General features: G+C 33.6%; 1 protein-coding gene across 2 annotated transcripts in view; it reads left to right on the top strand.

Annotated features, from left to right (window-relative positions):
- Window positions 1-20157, top strand: part of ZCCHC7 (zinc finger CCHC-type containing 7) — a 239597-nt gene that overhangs the window by 1163 nt on the left and 218277 nt on the right. For both annotated transcript variants that reach the window (XM_043486410.1, XM_043486409.1), the window contains exon 2: window positions 4180-4811. In XM_043486410.1, coding sequence (XP_043342345.1) covers window positions 4202-4811 — 610 coding nt within the window. In that variant the 5' untranslated portion in view covers window positions 4180-4201. The remainder of the gene's footprint in view (window positions 1-4179; window positions 4812-20157) is intronic.

Genomic DNA, 20157 nt, shown 5'->3' with positions numbered 1-20157 from the left:
TATCCTGTAAAGACTTTATGTCAGGAACAGCTGGACTTGTCTGAATAAATTAAGCATTATTTTCTCCTACCAACATCTTGTATTCTGATTTTTTTGTGACCATTGTTTCCCACATTTGGATTCTTTATCCCAGTTTGATTTACTTCCTAATGAAAGTCTTTTTTGAAGAGTGGAAAGAAATTTTAACACAAAAGTCAATAGTGTTTCAAATCTGTCAGGATAGCTCACCAAGAGTAAGTCAGAAATTTTAAGTTGAAATTAAACTATTAATCATGTTCTAATGAAAGCTAGGCTTAAAATCAAGATGTGAATTTCATTTAAATTTCCTTGAGATGGATAACTGTCTCATCAAAAAGAAACATAGGCTAAAAGTTCTTTGAAAAGAAATAACACAGACTGAAGTGACCAGTTAGTAGACTGTAAGAGTAGAAATGTTGGTTTTAAAGATTGTATAGTAAAATCTGGAAGCTTAAATAAGCTTTAAGTTGTCTAGTTTAAAAAATTTCAGTGAATGAATACTGCTCCTACTTTTGAATGGTGAGAGGCTTTGTAGTTATTCTCTTATGTAAGAGCCATCTTTTTTGGTTGTGGCATTGCTATTTATTGTCTTTGAATACCAACTTGGGATGTTCTTGGATAGTAAACTGACAATGTATGCTTTTCTTTCCAGTTAAAATGCCTCTTTCATAGTTTTTAAACTCTACTGGGAAATAAAGTGGATATTTGTGAGATAAATTTAGGTGTTAAAACCAATGCATATATAGCTTTGAAGGAATTTTTTTTAAATCTTTATTTGAAGTTGTTCATTTTTTAATGTTAGTGAACATTTGGTTGAGAATCAGGGAAATGTGTTTCTTAACCAGGTAAATAACTTTGGATAGGCCTCTTTATTTCTTTGGACCTAAGTTTCCTTATATATAAATTGAGAAGATTGTATGAGATACTCTGAAAGGTCTCTTCCAGATTTAAAATTTTGTGACTCTCATAGGGACTTTGTTATCTAGTTAAGTGTGCTTGAGAATTGTGTACAATAATAAAAAAGCCGAGAAGTCCTTCTAAATTAAAACAGTTAGAGACATGTATATTTTTTCATATTTGTCCTCTGAGTATACATAAAAAAAGAAAATTAATGCATTTGAGTGTAATTAAGGTAGTAACATAAACCAACACAGCCTCAGGCAAATCTTTACTCTGGCAAATATAAGCTACATAAATAGAAGAGCAGGTTATGCTGAGCACAGTTTTCAGTACAGAAGGTACAAAATCCTCTTAAAGGCCATAGGGGCTAAATTGTTAAATTCATTTTTCTACATTTCAGGGAAAGAGATAAACCCTTAGACCCAAGGAAGTCTGTTTTTATTTTATTTCTGTAGTTTATTTTTGGCATACATTCACAGGTGTGCCTATGGCTCTATTCTTAATCCCTTTCCTTTGGGATGGCTCCAGAGTAGTACAAATTTGTAACTCTGTAATTTAGCTCTTTAATTTTTTCGGTGCTGCACTGGAATTATGTTTTATCTTAAGTCCACACTGGATCCTCAGGATGGATCCAGTGAGGATTTTGAAGGAAGCATAATTCCTTTGACTTCTTTTAGAATTAATTTACCTATTAAATAAAAAGGAAAGGATTCATCTTTTATTTGAATTCCTCTGAGGCTAACATTTCAATATAAACTGATAAATGCTATGAGCATTATCATTCAGACAGCCACATTCAACTTGTATGACAACAACAGCATAGCAACCTGAAGGACAGTGCAAGAAGGGAACAGTTATATTGTACCTTTTAGAAGGAAAAAAAAAAAGACATAAAGAGTTGGGTTCCCCCCAACTTTACAGAGATAAATTGACAAATAACATCGTGTATGTTTAAAGTGTACAACATAGTGATTTGATGTATGTATATATTGTGAAATGATTACTGCATTAAGGTTAGTTAACAAACACATCCATCACCTAACATATTTGCCTTTTTTGTGTGTGATTAGAATGTGTAAGATTTACACTCTGATGAGACTTCAGATATGCTGTATAGTATTGTTGACTCAGATCTTTTGATTCCCCCCCCACCCCCCAGCTTTACTGAGATATAATTGATACACAGCATTGTAAAGGTTTAAGGTGTACAGCAAAAGTTTGTTTCTGTAAAACAAGAGACTCCAGCATGGGTGTAGTACATTTTTGCCTCTTGTTCATTTGACTCCTGGAATCAGCAGGTTGTATCACCAAAAGTACCCTGACATTTTGGGCAGAGAGCTAAGAAAACAACTAGTCTTTCTAAATACTTTGTAGCTAAAAGCAGAGTAGAAAGAATAAATTATTATTTTTAATTGTTCTCTAGACTGTCCATGATTTTTTAACAAAAGGTTTTTTTCCAGCACTTTCATTTTGATCAGTGTTCCATTAGTACCTAATCGAAACATCTGTGTAGATTTTTGGTTGATAATATGAGAATCTTTGGAACAGTTGGAAACAACTACAAAATTCATCTCACCATAATGTTCATACTTTAGACACATATTAAGGGCTTCCCAGGTGACTCAGTGGTAAACAATCTGCCTGCCAGTGCAGGAGACACAGGTTTGATCCCTGGGTTGGGAAGGTCCCCTGCAGGAGGGCATGGCAACCCACTCCAGTATACTTGCCTGGAAAATCCTGTGGACAGGAGCCTGGCGGGCTACAGTCCATGGGGCTGCCGAGAGTCAGACTTGCCTGAGTGAGTGAGCACCAGCACCAGGCACATGCTGGATTTATTAGAGCTTTAAGACAGATTCCTGATGATAGTATTTACGCATTCATTCACTCGTCAACAGCCCTTGATAGAAACCTTGGTAAATGCCAGTTATCCTGTGTGGCTTTGGGGGTCCGTTGTTTAATAAAGTGCATATAGTTCCTGCCCTCCTGGGGGGTGTGCTCTGTGCTCGTGGGAAATTTACCTTGTATTAGTAATTAGAAATGGAGAAGGCAATGGCACCCCACTCCAGTACTCTTGCCTGGAAAATCCCATGGACGGAGGAGCCTGGTAGGCTGCAGTCCATGGGGTCGCAAAGAGTCAGACATGACTGAGCGACTTCACTTTCTCTTTTCACTTTTATGCATTGGAGAAGGAAATGGCAACCCACTCCAGTGTTCTTGCCTGGAGAATCCCAGGGATGGGGTCGCACAGAGTCGGACACGACTGAAGTGACTTAGCAGTAGCAGTAATTAGAAATGTGAATGTTTTGAAATGATGTGGAAACCTTTAAAACCTTTAAAGGTGAGGCAGTTTAGCCTGGTGGGTCAAGGAAAGATTCTCTGAGGAAGTATTAATAATATTTAAACTGAATTGAGAGATGAGGGGGATTTAACATACTTAAAGCTGAGTTTTACCTCAATTTTAGGTCTTTGGTTAGTTTGTATTTCATGCATATCTTTATAGGTAGCACAGAGACAAACTAGGTTTATCATATTTTAAAAATTTTTATTTTTAGCTGCACTGTGTGGCTTGTAGGGGGTCTTAGTTCCCCCACCAGGGATTGAACCTGAGCCTACAGTAGTGAAAGAGCTAAATTCTAACCACTGGATTGCCAGGGAACTCCCTATTAGATATTTTTATGTATTCTTTTGGTCAAAGATCAGGAAGTCATAGGATTAATTTTTTAATTGAGAATAAAAATATATACCAAGGCAGTAAATAAAATAATTATGTCCTTTGTAGATTTCAGTTATAATTGAAGTAATATTCCTGTGTGAGAATGTATACCTGAAAAGATGGATACAGAACCAGGGAAAAGATGATGAATGGATGGAATAGTAGTGAGAATGACCTAAAATATTTTTGTGATGTTTGGAAAAAAAAAAAAAAAAATGATGGGTGTCTGAAACAGTGGGTCTCAGCCTGTTTTTTCTTTCTAACATACTTGTGAAATATAACATTTCCATTAATATTATGTAATTTAACTCAGTTGTTAGTAGTAATTTTCATTTGGGAGGGATGGGCATTATTAGAGTGGGTCATAACGGAATTTAGAAAGCTTTGAAAAATGGTACTACCCTAAGAGAAAAATCTTTTTTTAATATGTCATTGAGAAAACTGATGACCTTCACAAAAGTTAGGTCTAAGAGGTGTATCGTTATGCACTAAACAGGCATGATCTGATCTGTTAAAATATATTCTTTGTGTGACTTTCTTTTTTACAGCATCCAGGTTTACTGACTTCCCATGATGTTTGGTGGTTATGAGACCATAGAAGCGTATGAAGATGAGCTTTATCGTGAAGAGTCATCTAGTGAACTGAGTGTTGATAGTGAGGTGGAACTTCAGCTCTACAGCCAAGTTCATTATGCCCAAGATCTTGATAATGTCATCAGGGAGGAAGAACATGAAGAGAGGAACTCTGGGAATTCTGAATCATTCAGTAGTAAACCAAATCAAAAGAATTTAATTGTCCTTTCAGATAGTGAGGTCATCCAACTGTCAGATGGGTCAGAGGTCATCACACTGTCTGATGAAGATAGTATTTATAGATGTGAAAGAAAGAATTTTAGAGTCCATGCAAAAGAAAAGACCCAAGGTTCTCCTGCTTCTGTTCATTCTAATGATTTAGCAGATAAGAAGTGCAAGAGGGATATTGAGAAGTCTAAACCTGGAGAGAGATCAGGTACAATCCAGGAGGTCATGATTATAGAAGTCAGTTCAAGTGAAGAGGAAGAGAGCACCATTTCAGAAAGTGATAATGTGGAAAGCTGGATGCTGCTGGGATGTGAAGTTGATGATAAAGATGACGATATCCTTCTCAATCTTGTGGGATGTGAAAAGTCTGTTAATGAAGGTTAGTATCATATTGGCCATTTGAAAAGTAGTATCATCTTTAATAAGGAAGACTGCTTTTCCTAGACAAAAGACCATTAGGGTCTGTTCCATTTAATTCTGCACCTTTTTGTCTTGTTTTTGGCTTGTTTCTCATGAGACTTTCTTACCAATGGCTACTTTAATGGTGGTCTGTCTGAACATCAGAAAGAGTATGTCAGGATATCAAAGACACTCTGCTTCTGCTGTAAGCAAATTCATAACTGTTTCTTCCTGTTTGGCTAGAGCCAGTTCTGGACGTGCAATCTTAGTTCCTCTCTCTCTCTGCTTGGTACCACAGGTGAGTACTCCATCCACCTCTGACATTGGCCCTATGCCCTCATTGGCCAACCCTGTTGGTTCTGCCTTTTCCTAAATGATTTGCTTTCTCAGGAGATAGGCATATAGCAAGCATGTGGAATGCCTGGTACATAGAAGACACAAAATTAGTATTAAGATTTTTAGGAACTCTACAATCAGTAGTGTAGGAAACTATGAAGAGCTGTAAGTCTACAGTAGACTGTGGAAGAGAATGTAGATTCTGAGAGCCACATCATGGAGAATTGAAGTTTTGGTGTTAGTTTTGTTTCCTCTGTCACATGTAGTAAGCTAGTAGTGATGCTTATCCTGTGAAAAAGTCCGTTACATTTTTCTCCCTTTATGTGTAATGCGTAGTCTCTTGCACTGTTTTTTTTTTTTTTTATTTTTTATTTTTTTTTTTGCACTGTTTTCTTAAATGATCTTTTACGTCCTCTCGGGACACTGTTAAATCGGTAGTCTTCAAATGCCCTTTGCTCGGTATTAAAGTACTAAGTGTATTGCTGCTCCAAAACCTTTAATAGCACGCACTCGTTCTCAGAGGAAGATGATGGTATTGAATATAACTGATGCTTTGAAGCCCCAGAGATTAACAGACTTTTTTTTTTTTCCCCCAAAGAGCCAGATGGGAAATATTTTAGGTTTCCAATCCATAGGAAACCTACTTCCTAACTACTTAACTTTGCCCTTGTTTAAGAGAGCAGCCATGATACCTGAAGAAATGAGATGGCTGTTTCAATAGAATCTTACAAAACAGGTGTCAAGCTCAGGCTTTAGGAGGCCAACTTTGAGAATTTGATAGCAAAAGGAAGAAGAGATAGACTAGTAGGTAGAATATAGAGCAGAATCAGGTAAAGTTTTATCAGAAAGAGAGGTTTGGTAATTTTTTAGGTATAAGGGGAAATCTCTTGAAGAAGGAGAGATTAAACCTATTTGGTGGATTGGAATAGGGGAGGTAAGTCAGAGAAGGGATCAGGTATATATGTCTGAATTAGTCTTGGAAAGCTATTTAATTGTGAAATTATCAAATATTCATAGAAGTGGAGAAGAAAGAATAAATTCAGATGGATTGAGATAAATGAGTACGTAAGGCCCGTTTCCCACATATATGGCCTTATATAATGCATGCTTCTGGCTACCTGTTGTGATAACTAATTATACAGCTCCCCAAGAGTCTAAAGCTCATAGGTTGGAAGTCACTGCACTAACAATTCAACAGTAAGAGAATAAAAGGATTGCTTAGAAGTAGTATTCAATCAAAATTAAAACAATATGAGCTTGTAATGAACTCATTTTGAAGGATTTCATAACTTTTCCCAGTAATATCTAGGGAATGATCCAGGGTTAGGCAAAACTTTGCAGAACATCAGAACAAGCATTTATTTAGCCTAGCCTTTCTCTAAATTGCTTTCCCCTAAGGTGACAGCTAGTTTCATCAAATACTAATGTGTTCATGATGATCTGCCACTTTTCTTGAATTCAAGTTCTCTGTGTCCACCACGCTGAATATTTCCATTTGGGTATCTTATTGTTTTGTCACTTTTACATACTGAAAAGTTTGAAAAATTGGAAAGGGAGTTGGTCTTTCCACGGAAAGAGGAGCAGGGTAACTGGGTGGTGTTTTGTGCTGGGACTAGAATTTCTCAGGGCAGAATGACGGGGATTGATATGAGTGGTGGGGACGGGGTTAAGAGCAGTTGAACCACAGGGAGATGAGGATTCCAGAGGAAGGGGAACGATGGATTTGTCAGGTTTGGCTTTTAGGAAAGAAGTTGGTAATTAGATATGTAGAGACATCTCTGGAAAACAATTTTAGTATTTTTTGTTATAAGTAGACAATAAGAAGCATGTCTGTCTTTAACTGTATTTTGGAGAGGGGCTATTTGTATTGCATTTGTTTATTTTTATTGAGGTGAAATTAGCATAAGATTAACCATTTTAAAGGTTCAATTTGGAGGCATTTAGTACATTCACAGTGTTGTAGAACCATTACCTCTATCTAGTTCCAAAACATTTTTACCACATCCAAGGGAAACCCCCAAATGTTGTCACCACATCCAAAGGAAACCCAGCACCCATTGAACAGTCACACCTTGTAGCCTCCTGCCTCAGACCCTGATAAGCACAAACCTGCTTTCTGTCTCTGTGGGTTTACCTGTTCTGGATATTTCGTGTAAATAGAATCATCCAGTATGTGACCTTTTGTGTCTGGCATCTTTCACTTAGCATGGTGTTTTGGAGGCTTGTGCATATTGTAGTATGTGTCAATACTTCATTCCTCTTTTAAGGCCAAATAATATTCCATTGTATGTATATACCTACATTTCGTTTATCCATTTATCTGTTGATGGACATTTGTGTTTCTCCCTGTTGGCTGTAGTGGGTACTGCCACTGTGAACATTCATGTACAAGTATTTACTTGAATACTTGTTTAGGGTATTCTTTTGGGTATAAACTAGGAATAGAATTACTGATGTTTCTATGTTTCAGTTTTTGAGGAAACGCTAAACTTTTCCGCAGTGGCTGCACCATTGTATGTCCTCACCAGTAATATATGAGGGTTCCAATTAACTGCAGTGGTTTTTACAATGACTTGTCATGTTGCACATTTCTGTTTGATTTACTGACAGACTCTCTATTATTTCTTAGCTTTTTTTTTTTCCCTAGTCTTAGTTTTTTATAGTTATTGCTTACATTGGCTTATGATTTTCTAGAATGGTTTTTTTCAAATAAGATTTTCCTTATGTTTTCATCCATTTACAGTTTTTAAAGACATTGATTCATCTTAGAGGTATCCATTCTTAATGTATGTGTAGTATATAAATTTATGTCACTTTTTTTTGCAACTTTGGTAAAAATATTTGATTGAAGACCTAAGTAATTCCAAGTAATTCTTGATTCCAGACATTCAGTCTATGTTCCTACCATCCATATTGAAATTTACCCCTACCCTTTGTTCCTGGGATTTGTTTTTTTTTGTTCTAATCAAATGGAAACAAATTTTGCAAGTCTATAAATTAATTTGTTTCACTCTTCTATAGATTCTTAATAAAATATTTATATGTCCCCTATTTTATTTCCTTGATCTACAAATGCTGTAATCCAGTTTTTCCAGTTAATAGGCAATGTATTCAGTACTGATGCCTTTTCGAATGTGCTTTCCTTTCTGATCATGATTAGCCCATTCAAAAAGAGAGAAAATATTTTTTTATATTGTTGAAAGTTTTTGGAAATTCTGGCATGCTTTTGAAATGATGATGATCGTTAAACAACAAGAGTAATGTTGTGTACTATTCCCCGTCTTCCCCAAACTCCCCAAACTGGCATATTTGAAATATCAATATGATAGAAGAGATTAACAACTCCTTGAGGATAAGTCTTTGCCTCAGAAGCCTTCTTGTAATATTTAGAATAATTTTTTGCCATATATATTACTTTGTTACATTAATTGTAACATAATTACAATTGTAACATTAGTTACATATATATTACTTTGTTACATTAATTACATTAATTGTTCAAATATTGATTGAGTGGTGTTTCAATTGGTGTTTCAATGAAGAAACAAAATATAATAAGCTTAAGTTATTCACAGAAGTCTCTTCTTAAGCATAGGAGTTAAGTCTTTCCAAATCCTGGGGATAGATATGGTTGAAAACTTGAAAAACTTTTTAAAAAGTAAGATTGGTGAATTTGAGGTAGTACATGAAGGTCTGATAATCCATATTTTTTGTTAACTATTGCTAAATTTATAGTAACCAGTGCAGCACTGCTCTTGCTCTGTGGAAACCTGAGGCTCTTTCCCATTACTTCAGTTTCATTGAGGTGTGTAAATGTTTGTTTTGCTTTAAGACACAATTAGAATACATAATAAGGCAAGTAATATACAACCAGGAGACATTTGCTTCCCTTTTATTCTTCCTCTAAATGTTTAATACTTTTCTGATTTAAAGTTGTTGATTAGCTTCCTTGGGTTCCAGGAGCCCCTGAGGGTGTAGCACTTAGGTCGTGTGCTCAGGCTGGCCTTCCTCTGTATGTGCAGCTTGGTGATGGGCTCTGCTTATAATAAACCCATGCCCAAACATAGGCCTTCAGTACGTGTTCCACATGGCTGTCAGCTGTTTCTACTGAGGGATATAGGAGTTTATTTCTAAGGTCTAGAAGTAAACTTCACTTCCTTTCCTTTCTTTACTCTTTCCTAGGTTTTCTTTATGTAAACGATACCTGCTCTGTCATTTGTCTTCCTTTTAAAATTCTCACCCTTTACTTTTGTTTATTATTCCCAATGGGATTAGCCTGTGATTTATGCCTTTACTAGAAAGACAGGTTTCTTGGTTTAAGAAAAGATGCACCAAAGGAGATAAGCATGTTTTTTAATTTGTGAGGGGAATCTCCATTTCGGGAGGCATTATTGTATAAGACAGCTGAATGATGGTAATAAGTGCTATAGGAGTTATACATGAATAGTCACCAACTTATTTTTGTTCATAGGAAAGGGACTTTATTAGCTCTAGGAGTGGTTGTTAAATTATTTTTTTTTTAACTATAGAAATTTTAAGGTATACAGAAATAGAATGTTGTAATAGCTTCAGTTTTCCATAAACCAGCTTCAACAGTTATCAACTTATGACCATTTTTTTTTATATATATTTCCATGTCCCTATATTACTTTGAAGCAAATCACAGTCATTATACCATATCATTCATTTATGTGCATACCCATCCATACATATATTTTAATTTGTATTTCTGAAAGAAAATTAACTCTTTTTAAGAAACAATCATTATTATCAGACATAAAAAAATTACCAATAATTCTTTTTATCATTAAATAACCATTCAGCCTTCAGATTTCCCTGATGGACTCTTAATTTTTTTCCCTGTGGTTTATTTGAATCAGATCTATTTATTATAATTGGGTGATAACTTGTGTCCTTTAATCTATAGGTTCATCCTTTGTCTCTTTCTTCTATGTGTTTTTTTCCCTTCCTTATAACTTAGTTGTTGTACTGACTGGGTTGTTTATCTCCTAGAATTTCCTGAGTCTGAATTCTGTGACAGTGTCTAACCTGCTCCACTGTCCCCTGATTTCCTGTGAATTAGTAGTTATCTACAAGTTTAAATTCAGGTGTCTCCCTGTGACTGTGCCAGCAGCTCGACAGATAGATAGGTTCGTTTGTTTCATTTTGCTTTTCATACGTTATTCTTCAGTATTACCTTTTAAAAATTCAATTTGTTGGATAATTATGTATAATAATATAAGGTTCTAAATTCAAATCGACAAGACTAGGTAAAAAATATTCAGAGAAGTCTGCTTTCTGTCCATTCTTCATCCTGTTCCCACTCTTCCTTTTAGGGGTAATTGTTAAGAGGAAATTGATGATTTGTCTTTACATTAAAAAAAATATAAGCAAATATTCAAATATCTTCATATCCTCCCTACCCCTTATATAAATAAGCGGTAGCATATGATCCACACTTTGATCTACCTTGCTTTTATTCTCTTAACAGTACATTCTGACGATCAGTCCATAATAGTATCTAAAGATATTTTTCATTTCTAGGCTAGGACTGTGTGCTATTTTTGTATCTTCTACACTGATCTGAGCTGGACATGTAGGCATATAATGAATACTTTTTGGAAGTGAATGAGTAGTAACTTCAAATAATTGGTGAATAATATATACTTGTTACAGTTTTAAAATGTATTTTAAATGTATGATAGTCTAAGTCCACTTTCAGAATCATGCTTTACATTTTTACTGTTTCTTTCTCACTTAATAATTTTGAAAAATTTAGTGAAAATTTTAAATAGGTTCAGATTTTCAAAAGAAGATGTCTTTTAGAGAATGAAGAGTATAGCGTTTTTAAAAGTTGAATAAACCTCTTTAGTTCCTAGTGTATGTGATTGTTATGGTATAGAATTTTACATTGAGGTGGAGCTTCAGTATGTACGGTTTGGCACCTCACTCTGGTTCATCAGCATGTGCCACGTAGTGTATATGTGGCACGCCGGGGTGAATTTAGTCACATAGAGTAGTGTACGCAGTGTTCCTTACATAGTACTACACGAGGTCGAAGTGAAATTACGACTTTAGTAAAAAGTCATGACTTTTGAAATTGAAGTGAAATTATGGCTTTTAATGACTTAGTGCAGCAAGTCTTTTAATTTTTTGTGTTAAGTTCCTTTTACCCTTAAAAAATACACATATAAAAGTTGTGGATATAATTTCAGAAGTTGAAGAACTTATCTAGAGGCAATTGCTGGCATTTATTAGGCACTCAACTAAGACTTGATAAGTAATTAAAATATGAGTCTAGGGGTTTACCTACCTGAATTTCAGTTTTTCAAATATGTCACATTTTATTTGACCTGGGTCTTTATATATGCTTGGATCAGTTTCTGTCTTGCCTGGTTGATACCTATTCATCCCTCAAGTCTTAGTTTAAGGTTTACTTCTGAAATGAGGTAATGGACATAGGCTCTCAGTTGGTGAAGGTTACTAGGTCTGTTACAGCTCCACAGTTGACTAACTGTGACTTAGGGTAATGGAATTCCTTTATTGGTAAAATAATAAATTTTATTTCATTAAGGTTGTAAGCTAAAATGCAACAATGGATAGACTAACCATGTAGTAGGAAAATATTTTGATAAAACTCATGTAACAACAAGATAAGTTCACTATTACCATAGCAAGCATGGGCATTTAGCCTCCACTTGGTTTTTTTAAATTAAAAGTTCTCAGATTTTTTTGTGAACCCACATTGCTTTTGAACAACATGTCTCTAGTATAGCACTTTATTTTAATAAATTTTTTTAATTTGGTGACATTTTATTATCTATTAGTTAAAACCTAAATCTGAAGTCTTAAAATGAATCCAGTTATTACTTATTGAATGTTTACAGTGTACAGGCACTATACTGTGAAGTTCTTGGGATTCAAGAATTGCTGTGTAGTCCCTTCCTTCAGAAACCTTAAACCGCATGACAATATGGGAAGTGCACTGTGTTTCCAAAGTTAAATACGTTTCTGCGATGCAAGAGATGCCCCAATACACAACCATTTCCAGATGAACGTTGGAGACTTTTTAAAAAAGATAGGCTAAGTACAAGACTGAATTGAAAAGTAACCCTTTGAACTCAGTCTTGAAGAATGGATAGGACTTAATGTTCAGGTGAAATGCAAGGAGGAAGAACAAAGCTGAGAGCCCTAAAACTGTATTGATGCCATCTATGTTTAATGAATGGTTTACCATGTGGCCGAGTATGATTAAGTATTTTAATAACATACCCTTTTAGAGGCTGCTTCAATTCTGCGTGTGCTGTTGGAAGATTTCTTGGTTATTATTTTGTTCCAGTATTTTTTTGTTTCTTGCTTGTGTGTCTTTTTCTTTTCCTTTTAAAAATTGGGTATTTTATGCAATTTAATGGCAGATAGAAAAATTTTCTCAGATGGACCAGATGCTGTAGGTTAGTCAAAGGACATGACCAGCTGCTTAAAGTGTATGTTTCGTGCAGGGCTGTTGAAAGTGGAGCATGTGTTGAAATATAACTTCGGCGCCTCATAGCTTGTGTTCTTCTTTACCATCTTTTAACATGGAAAAGGAACACATTCAGTTAGTTTGGAAATGAAAATAAATTAAACTTTCCTTTCAGTACTCCTCAATTTTTTAAGCTGGTATTTCTCCCCTTTCTGTGTTCATCAGCTAACCAGTCAGTCATAGTTTCTAGAGAGAGCATAGTTTCTAGGCTTAATAGTTCATAAGAGTGGGTTGCTATTTGACATACTTTTTATTGATGTATAGTTTAATTTCTGCCTTATAATTGAAAAATGGCCACATGTTAGAGTTCTGGTGACTGAGAGCGCCAAAGAACTCCCTCCCTGATGTTTTCAGCTTTTGTAAGCCTGCACTACACAATTCCTAAAGCTGCTGTTGAACTGTGTATCTAGTTGTAGCATGTCACCTTACACTTAACTTTTGTGAGGGCATCTTTTTATTTAATTTCTAATTAGCATAATGACTTAACCTGTGTTATTCACTGTTCCATGGTGAAGTTGTCCTAAGGAGAGAAGAAATAAAAATGTTCAATTTCAACTTTACTTGTGAATGGAGTGAAGTTTGAAAGCCTTTTATGGCCATTGTTCAGCAGACTGAAAATCTCATTTGAAATCCCAGAAATGTTAAGGCAGCTTTAGGTTGGATTTTAGTAACATTTTGGAATGTATGTGGCTAATTTCTGTGATTTCATTGTTGATCAGCAACTTAGGTATGCATTCTTCCAAAGTCAACCTATGACTTTTAGTCTAAATTCACTTCCAGTAGCTTTTCAACAGTGATAAGTACCTAGGGAGATAATGAAATTTTACTTTTTTTTTTTACATTTATGATAGAAACGGATTTGATTTTAATGTAAGACATACTGAATTTGTTGAGAATTACTTAAAAAAATAGCATGTTTACTTGCCATAAAATATTAATCATTTAAAGGTCTGTGTGTTTTTTTTGTTTGTTTATTTTGGAATGCAGAAGCATAAAATTAGATGGCAAGATTTTCATTCTTAACTGTCATATGAAGTTGAATCCTGATGTCTGGATAAAGAGTGCTTAAGTATAAAATTCTTACAGCTGTTTGCTCTAAAACTAATCTATTGCTTATAGAGATCACTTATCTATGAAGATAAGTTTAGTTTATAGATAGTATGGTCAGAAGGTAAAATTTGATATGAACCACATATGATTACTGTCAAACATTTTTCAAAAGAAGTACAGAAATGGAGAATGTTTACTTTTTTTCCCCCTCGTAAGAGTGAAGGCTACTCAGATAATTCATATCTCTTAAGTAGATCTTGTTTATAAGACTTTACTAAATTTGTATTTAGTTTCAGGTTAATTTACTAATCTCTTGTTAACTTCCTCTTGGTTATTAACACTTAATGAAATAAAAATGTTGACTTATTGGAAGCTTTTTAACCAAAAGTTTTAAAACCTTTTAGTCATTGTTTGTTATAAATTAAAGGTATTTTCATGGTTAAGTTTTTAGCATTTTGAGTTACTTGCCAGATTGTTGTTGATTCTGCTGATAAAAAGGAATATTTTAATTGAGCATCAAGCATGTGCAAGGTCACATTTTCTTTTTAAATTATATAGATGTGCTTAAAATATACAGGAATAGATTTGACTTGTTTTGTAGTTTTTCAATCTTGATCTAATATCAGTAGATCTGGATAGAGATATAAACTCTGCGGGTAAAATTATTTTTGTGATTAATGTTTGGATTCACATATAAGGGCAGTCTAATAATGGATTATTTAAAATTGAATCTTGTCTGGTAAATGTGTGTACTTTTTATTTCCATGGCAGTTTTACCTTAGAATTTCAACTTTTGTTGTACTTTTGAAAATTAGTACACAGTGGACTTGAGACCATCTGCTCTTATCCCCATCTCTTGCACATACATTTTAAGTGAAGATAGTATAACTCTATAATGAGAAAATAATTTGTGCTCTTTCCTTCTGCTTTTGCCTAAATATATGTCAATTTATAATTATCTCAGATGAAAGAATAGCTGTTTAGAGCTGCTGATTGAGAAAAAATGTTTTATTGGCAATACCTTGAAGTGCGTAGGTCACTTTTGATTTTGCTTTGTAACTAGCACCTGAATTACCTACTGTAGGGAAAGAAAGCCCTAATTTCTAGAAAGCTTTTCAATACTCTTTCTGTATTTTTAGTTAATGAGAAACTCTAAGGATGTAGGAAACAGGCTGGTTATGATTGATCCATAAGGTTTATAAAGTAATTAAAAAATTAAGCTTTGAAAAAAGTCAGGTGAGAGGAATTCCAGATAGAAATTCACAAATTTAACTGAAGAAAGGTTTTATATAAAGAAAAGGTGTGCAACCATGTTAATCTTGAAACTCCTTATATTGTACTAACCATTTTTTATTGTTAGTCTGATATTTTAAAAAAATGAACTTTATCTGTGGCTTTATTTAGAAATAGCATTACTTTCCACTTTTAAGGAGGATTTTAATCTTCAATAAAATTTCACTTTTGAAAAATCACCTCACTCCCATATAATTAGTATTTTGGTCTACACTCAGTACCCTGTATCTACTCTACCTTTTGGTTGACTTTAAAAATTACATAAATTTGTGGGAGAAAAAATATAACTTAAGTATTTCTATAAGTGTATTCTTATTTGAATCTAGTGTGACTGGCTTTTATGTGTAGGAAATACTTCCCCTAAAAACATTCATAATATTGAACCTAAATGTTCTAGATAGGTGAGTTACTGGTTAAAAAAAAAAAAAATCCATCAGTTCTTAAGTTGTGGAATATTTGTATTGGTTCTTAATACCGTGACTGCTTTGGTTGTTCTAAGTTGCTTTATTCTTCTGTTTGAAATGCTCTAGTTTGGGAAATTTCCTTTATTACCTGATTTAGCAGGTGAAATGTGATGATTGTACCACAGATCATCTTAATTTTCAAGTTTTTGTTAGTTAAACTATCTTTGGTGTATAATTCTTTATGGGTAGTCCAAGAGGAGTTGTGTTCATCTATGATTGTGCCACCACTTAAGTTAACATCAGCAGCGAAGGGTCTCCTCTCTGACTTTTCTTCCCTTCATTAGATTTTTAAACTGCTTTAACATTATTTAAGTATAGAAGGAGATAGAGTTGTAAAACAAATTTCTGATTTGCTGATTCTCAATATTAAGCAGTGGGGATCCTTTTTCTTCCTTTAGCTATATCCCATACATATGTATATTTTGATTTGAGGGGAAAAACTTAATTTTCTTTATGTATAGTGTAGATATGGTTATTTATTATTTTTTTAAATTAATATAACTAATAAAGTTTGTTTGGAAACCTCAAAAGCTGTTTAATAATATACCTGCAACCTTAGCAGTCACTTTTTATTTATACAGATTTCCCTGCCTATTGTGGCCGTTTGCTCTAATTTAAATTTCCCATGGCTTTGGGTTGCAGACTTGGTTTTCTGCAAGAGTGCCCATGCTTACATGGTCATATATTCTCGGTGACTTTTCCACTTTTTCTTTTTTGTTGTTTTGTTGATTGCTAAAGGGAAAGAGGATTTTTTTTTTAAACTTGTTTCTTTGTTTTGATCTTTCTTCCTTAGCCCATCTATTTGTGCGTTGTTTTGTTGTGTTTTGGAGATTGGGAAGAATTATTGTGTGGACTTAGATCCATGGGGACTAGAAGTGAAAAACTAATTCTGTTCTTGGTTTTGTTTTCCTAATGGCAGTAGCAATTTAATTTTTGCTCAAAAAGATTGAGAAGCTCAAAAGATACGTTAGCTCTGTGCATGAAATTGATAGAAAATTATTAATCCCGAAATTTCCTTTTCATAGTCACCCTATTATTGGAATAAAAATGTTATGTTATAGTTGAACTAAGTAAATCCTAGAAATACTAATTAGCAGTGTACAGTATTGTTATAAATTCTTAATTTAAATATTATTGTGTATTCAGAAGTTATTCACAGGGAATCAGTTGTAATCTGATACGCATTTTTTTTTTTTTAGCATTTGTTGTCCGTGGTGTGGATATATTCAGATAGACATGTGAATATACATTTGACTAGGGACTTAACATTTTTAACTTGACCACATTTAACCAGATATAAAAGTTTGCTTATTCCTGCAAAACATGCTTATTTTTCAAATATGAAGAATTTTGTTTTATGAAACAACTTTATGCTGCTGAAATTTAAATCCTTGGAGAAGTGCTGTGGCAATTTAAATATTGGATAGTTCATTACTATTGTAAGGGAAAAGTAGAGCCCTCTAGCCCTAAGATCTCCCCTAAATACTTTTTCATTAAAATCTGAAGACTTTAAAATCAAATTAATGTGATCAAAGCTACTTCTATTTTACGTTTGTTTTGTGAGGTGCCATCACACAGCATTATTTAACTGGATTTTGTATTTATTATGTTAATATACAATAATAAAAAGATCCTTTTAGCATTTAAAATTGTAATAATTTCCTAATATGCCATAAAATATTATGATGTACAATTAACTAATAGGCTAAGAAAACTTTCTAATGTTGATAAAAAGGATTAATTTTGATATGCATAATTTTAGGTGTGTTTGTTTAATTGATTATATACCATGACAGTGAAGTATCTGAAATTCTCTTTCTTGCTCTCTGTTAAGTACTTTGGGAATTGGGGTAAGGGCATGTTTTCTTTGTGTCTAATAATTGTAGATTTTTGTGAATTTTAGAGCTCCTAGAGTATGAGACTGATTTACGGAATTTACTATTACCAGGAAAAACGAGCATTATTGAAATTTTATTTTCTTTATTATTTTCTAGTTACTGTATCTTGCATTTTGATTTCTACCAAATGATTCCTCAAGAGGCAATTTCTTTTAAAGTACAGTGAGTTTCAAACTAAGAAGAAAATGTTTACTGATAGTCTAATTAGTCTTTACTTGATGTACATATGTATCTACTGAGAAACACAAATCACCTCTAAAATGTGTTTGTTTCTAGCATTTTCATCAAATCAGGGTATAATCTGTGAGATGAAAAGTGATCCAGTTGTGAAAGTATGCAGTTTTTAAAATAACACAAAATTCTTCTGTTAGCACATTTTACTAGCAAATGTTTATTAGTTCTTAAAGCTCATGCATAGATTTATTGTGTGTGTGGCTTTCATAGGAGAGCACTATAAAGCCGAACTTGAAATTTATTAAGGAAAGAACAAACTGGTGAAGTGCTTTCATGCTATTAAAAAACTTCACAGACAATCGTCAGACGACTTTTTTTTTTTTTTAAGGTCATGATTGCCTGGTGCCTTTTCCAGTCTTTATTTGAAACTCTCATTTTGTAGGATTTCTTTTTTGTTCTCCCTCTTTCTTTTTTCTTTTGGCAGTGGGTGGAAGATTCTTTTAAAACTGAATGGCTGAACATGTATAGTAACTACTAAAGTATAATGGAAATACTTTTATTCTTGATATTTTTTTTTAGGCCAGAAAATGCTGAGAAGGTAAGCCAATGAGGGTAAAATTACGTTGTGCAGTGTGGAAACTGTTCAGTTTTCTGTTTAGAAAAGTGGATTCTGACTTAGGGCTTTAAATAAAGGTGGTCTGTGAAATATTTTGCAGTTCTCTTATAGCTTGGTGAGTTTGAGGTTTTAATGTTTTAGTGTTCTAGTTGATAGTTGGTGTTTCCGGAAAAGTAATATTCTATATATGGGAGAAGATAGGGAGTGAGACCAGAACAAGAACTGGGTGGGGGGAAGAAAACCTCCTTCCCAAAATATTGCCTCCTGACAGGTAGAGATTTATATGCCATTATAGATTTTCAAAACAGTGCTTAAACTCTCTTTTTCTAATAGTTCACTTAAACTTTGACATATTTCACAAAGTTTGATTGTGATAAGTATTAACAGTTTTCACTCTGGTCTTTATCCTAAATTGATTTAAGGCTTACAGGATTAATAAAAAATGCCTTAACGTTCAGTTAAATTATTGTGTTCAATTAAGTAACAGTTCTTTGACTATAGTATTTTATTTTATTAATGTGATAAGCTAAGATTATAAAAGGTCTTTAATAAAAGTCCAGAAGCTGAATTAATGAAATTAACCTTTATATTTTGCCATAGAGACAAAATACATCTTGGTGTGTAATAATTTTTTTCTTAGTACTATATGGACATCTATTGGTTTTCAGCATATAGAAATCCTTATAATACTAAGAAAAAAATTATTACACACCAAGACATATTTTGTTTTAATTTTAAATATTGACAGAATCATACTTTTTTTAAGTTGCAAAAACTTGAGGCAAATGTGTAAAATATGCTAGTGGTTGGTTTATTTAGATTTCAAGTGATTAGACATCATGAAATAGGTATAAAGCCTGGGATCTTATTTCATCTAAGAAAATTAATTTAGCACTAGATAAATCTTTTCAAATATGGTAAATCCATATAGATAATTGTTTTTAATCCCTAACTAGAGATGCTGATATCTTTTTTGGAAGTCATAAACTATTTTGAAAAGTGTGAAAGGGGAAGAGTAAATTTCTTTTAGGCAGATTTGTATCATTTTAACACTGGATGTTATTTGTGAATTCATGTCACAAAAATGTACAAAACAGGTATATTTTAATTCAGTAGGCTGCTGAAGACTGTTGTGATAAAGTTAGAAAATGTATAAATTATTTTTTTCTTTTTTAAAATTTAGTGGTTCATCTTGGTACTTTGTCTCAATTTCAGTCTGCTTAATTTAGATATACTGTGATTATTTGTTTAAAAAATTTATTTCCAGTTAAGTGTTATTGCTTGGATACATTTCACTGTTTCTATTAAATTTTATCCATCTAGGACACTATCAGCCAACTGTTACTATTTCATTGTTCTTTTTGTGGTGGAGTTGTAAGGTACAGACTTCAGATCTGAGTAAGAGCTCATGTATATTACAGTGTATATGACCATTTCTAATTTGACCTGTTACTGTAAAGAAGGCTAACAAGTGTGTATGACTGGCCCACCCCTTTTGGAGCAGTTGAAAACAGGCCTCAGAAGACTCAAAGGAATTCTTTTAACTCCTAGCAGGGCCACGGGGTCAATGTCAGATTTAGTCATGCTGTTATTTTAGCCCAGTGGTCCAGAGAGATGGCTGAAAAGTGAGTCTTTGATTTCTTTTTCTGTGTGGTTATTAACAGGATTAAATGTAAGCCATTGTGTACTTAGCACCAATTAGTTTCTCATCTGAGAGGTTCATTATGATTTTTTGTCAGCCTTCGTCTTGTAATATTTGTTTCATTGTTTGACTAGTTAAGGGGCTGAATGGACTAAAGGAAAGTTTTATAGTAGTGCTTTTAAATTCATTGAGAATTTTAATAGGTAGTCAACTTTTCAGATATGTAGACCTTGATTAAAAAATGGAGCACTTTGAAAACTGACATGGAAGATGGTGAAGTTAAATAACTTGTTAAAAATTTTTCTTTTCCTGTTGTACTTTAATTTTAAAA

Source organism: Cervus canadensis, chromosome 14 (assembly GCF_019320065.1).
Source record: "Cervus canadensis isolate Bull #8, Minnesota chromosome 14, ASM1932006v1, whole genome shotgun sequence".
Classification (NCBI taxonomy): domain Eukaryota; kingdom Metazoa; phylum Chordata; class Mammalia; order Artiodactyla; family Cervidae; genus Cervus; species Cervus canadensis.
This window is presented reverse-complemented; position numbering and strand designations above follow the sequence as displayed.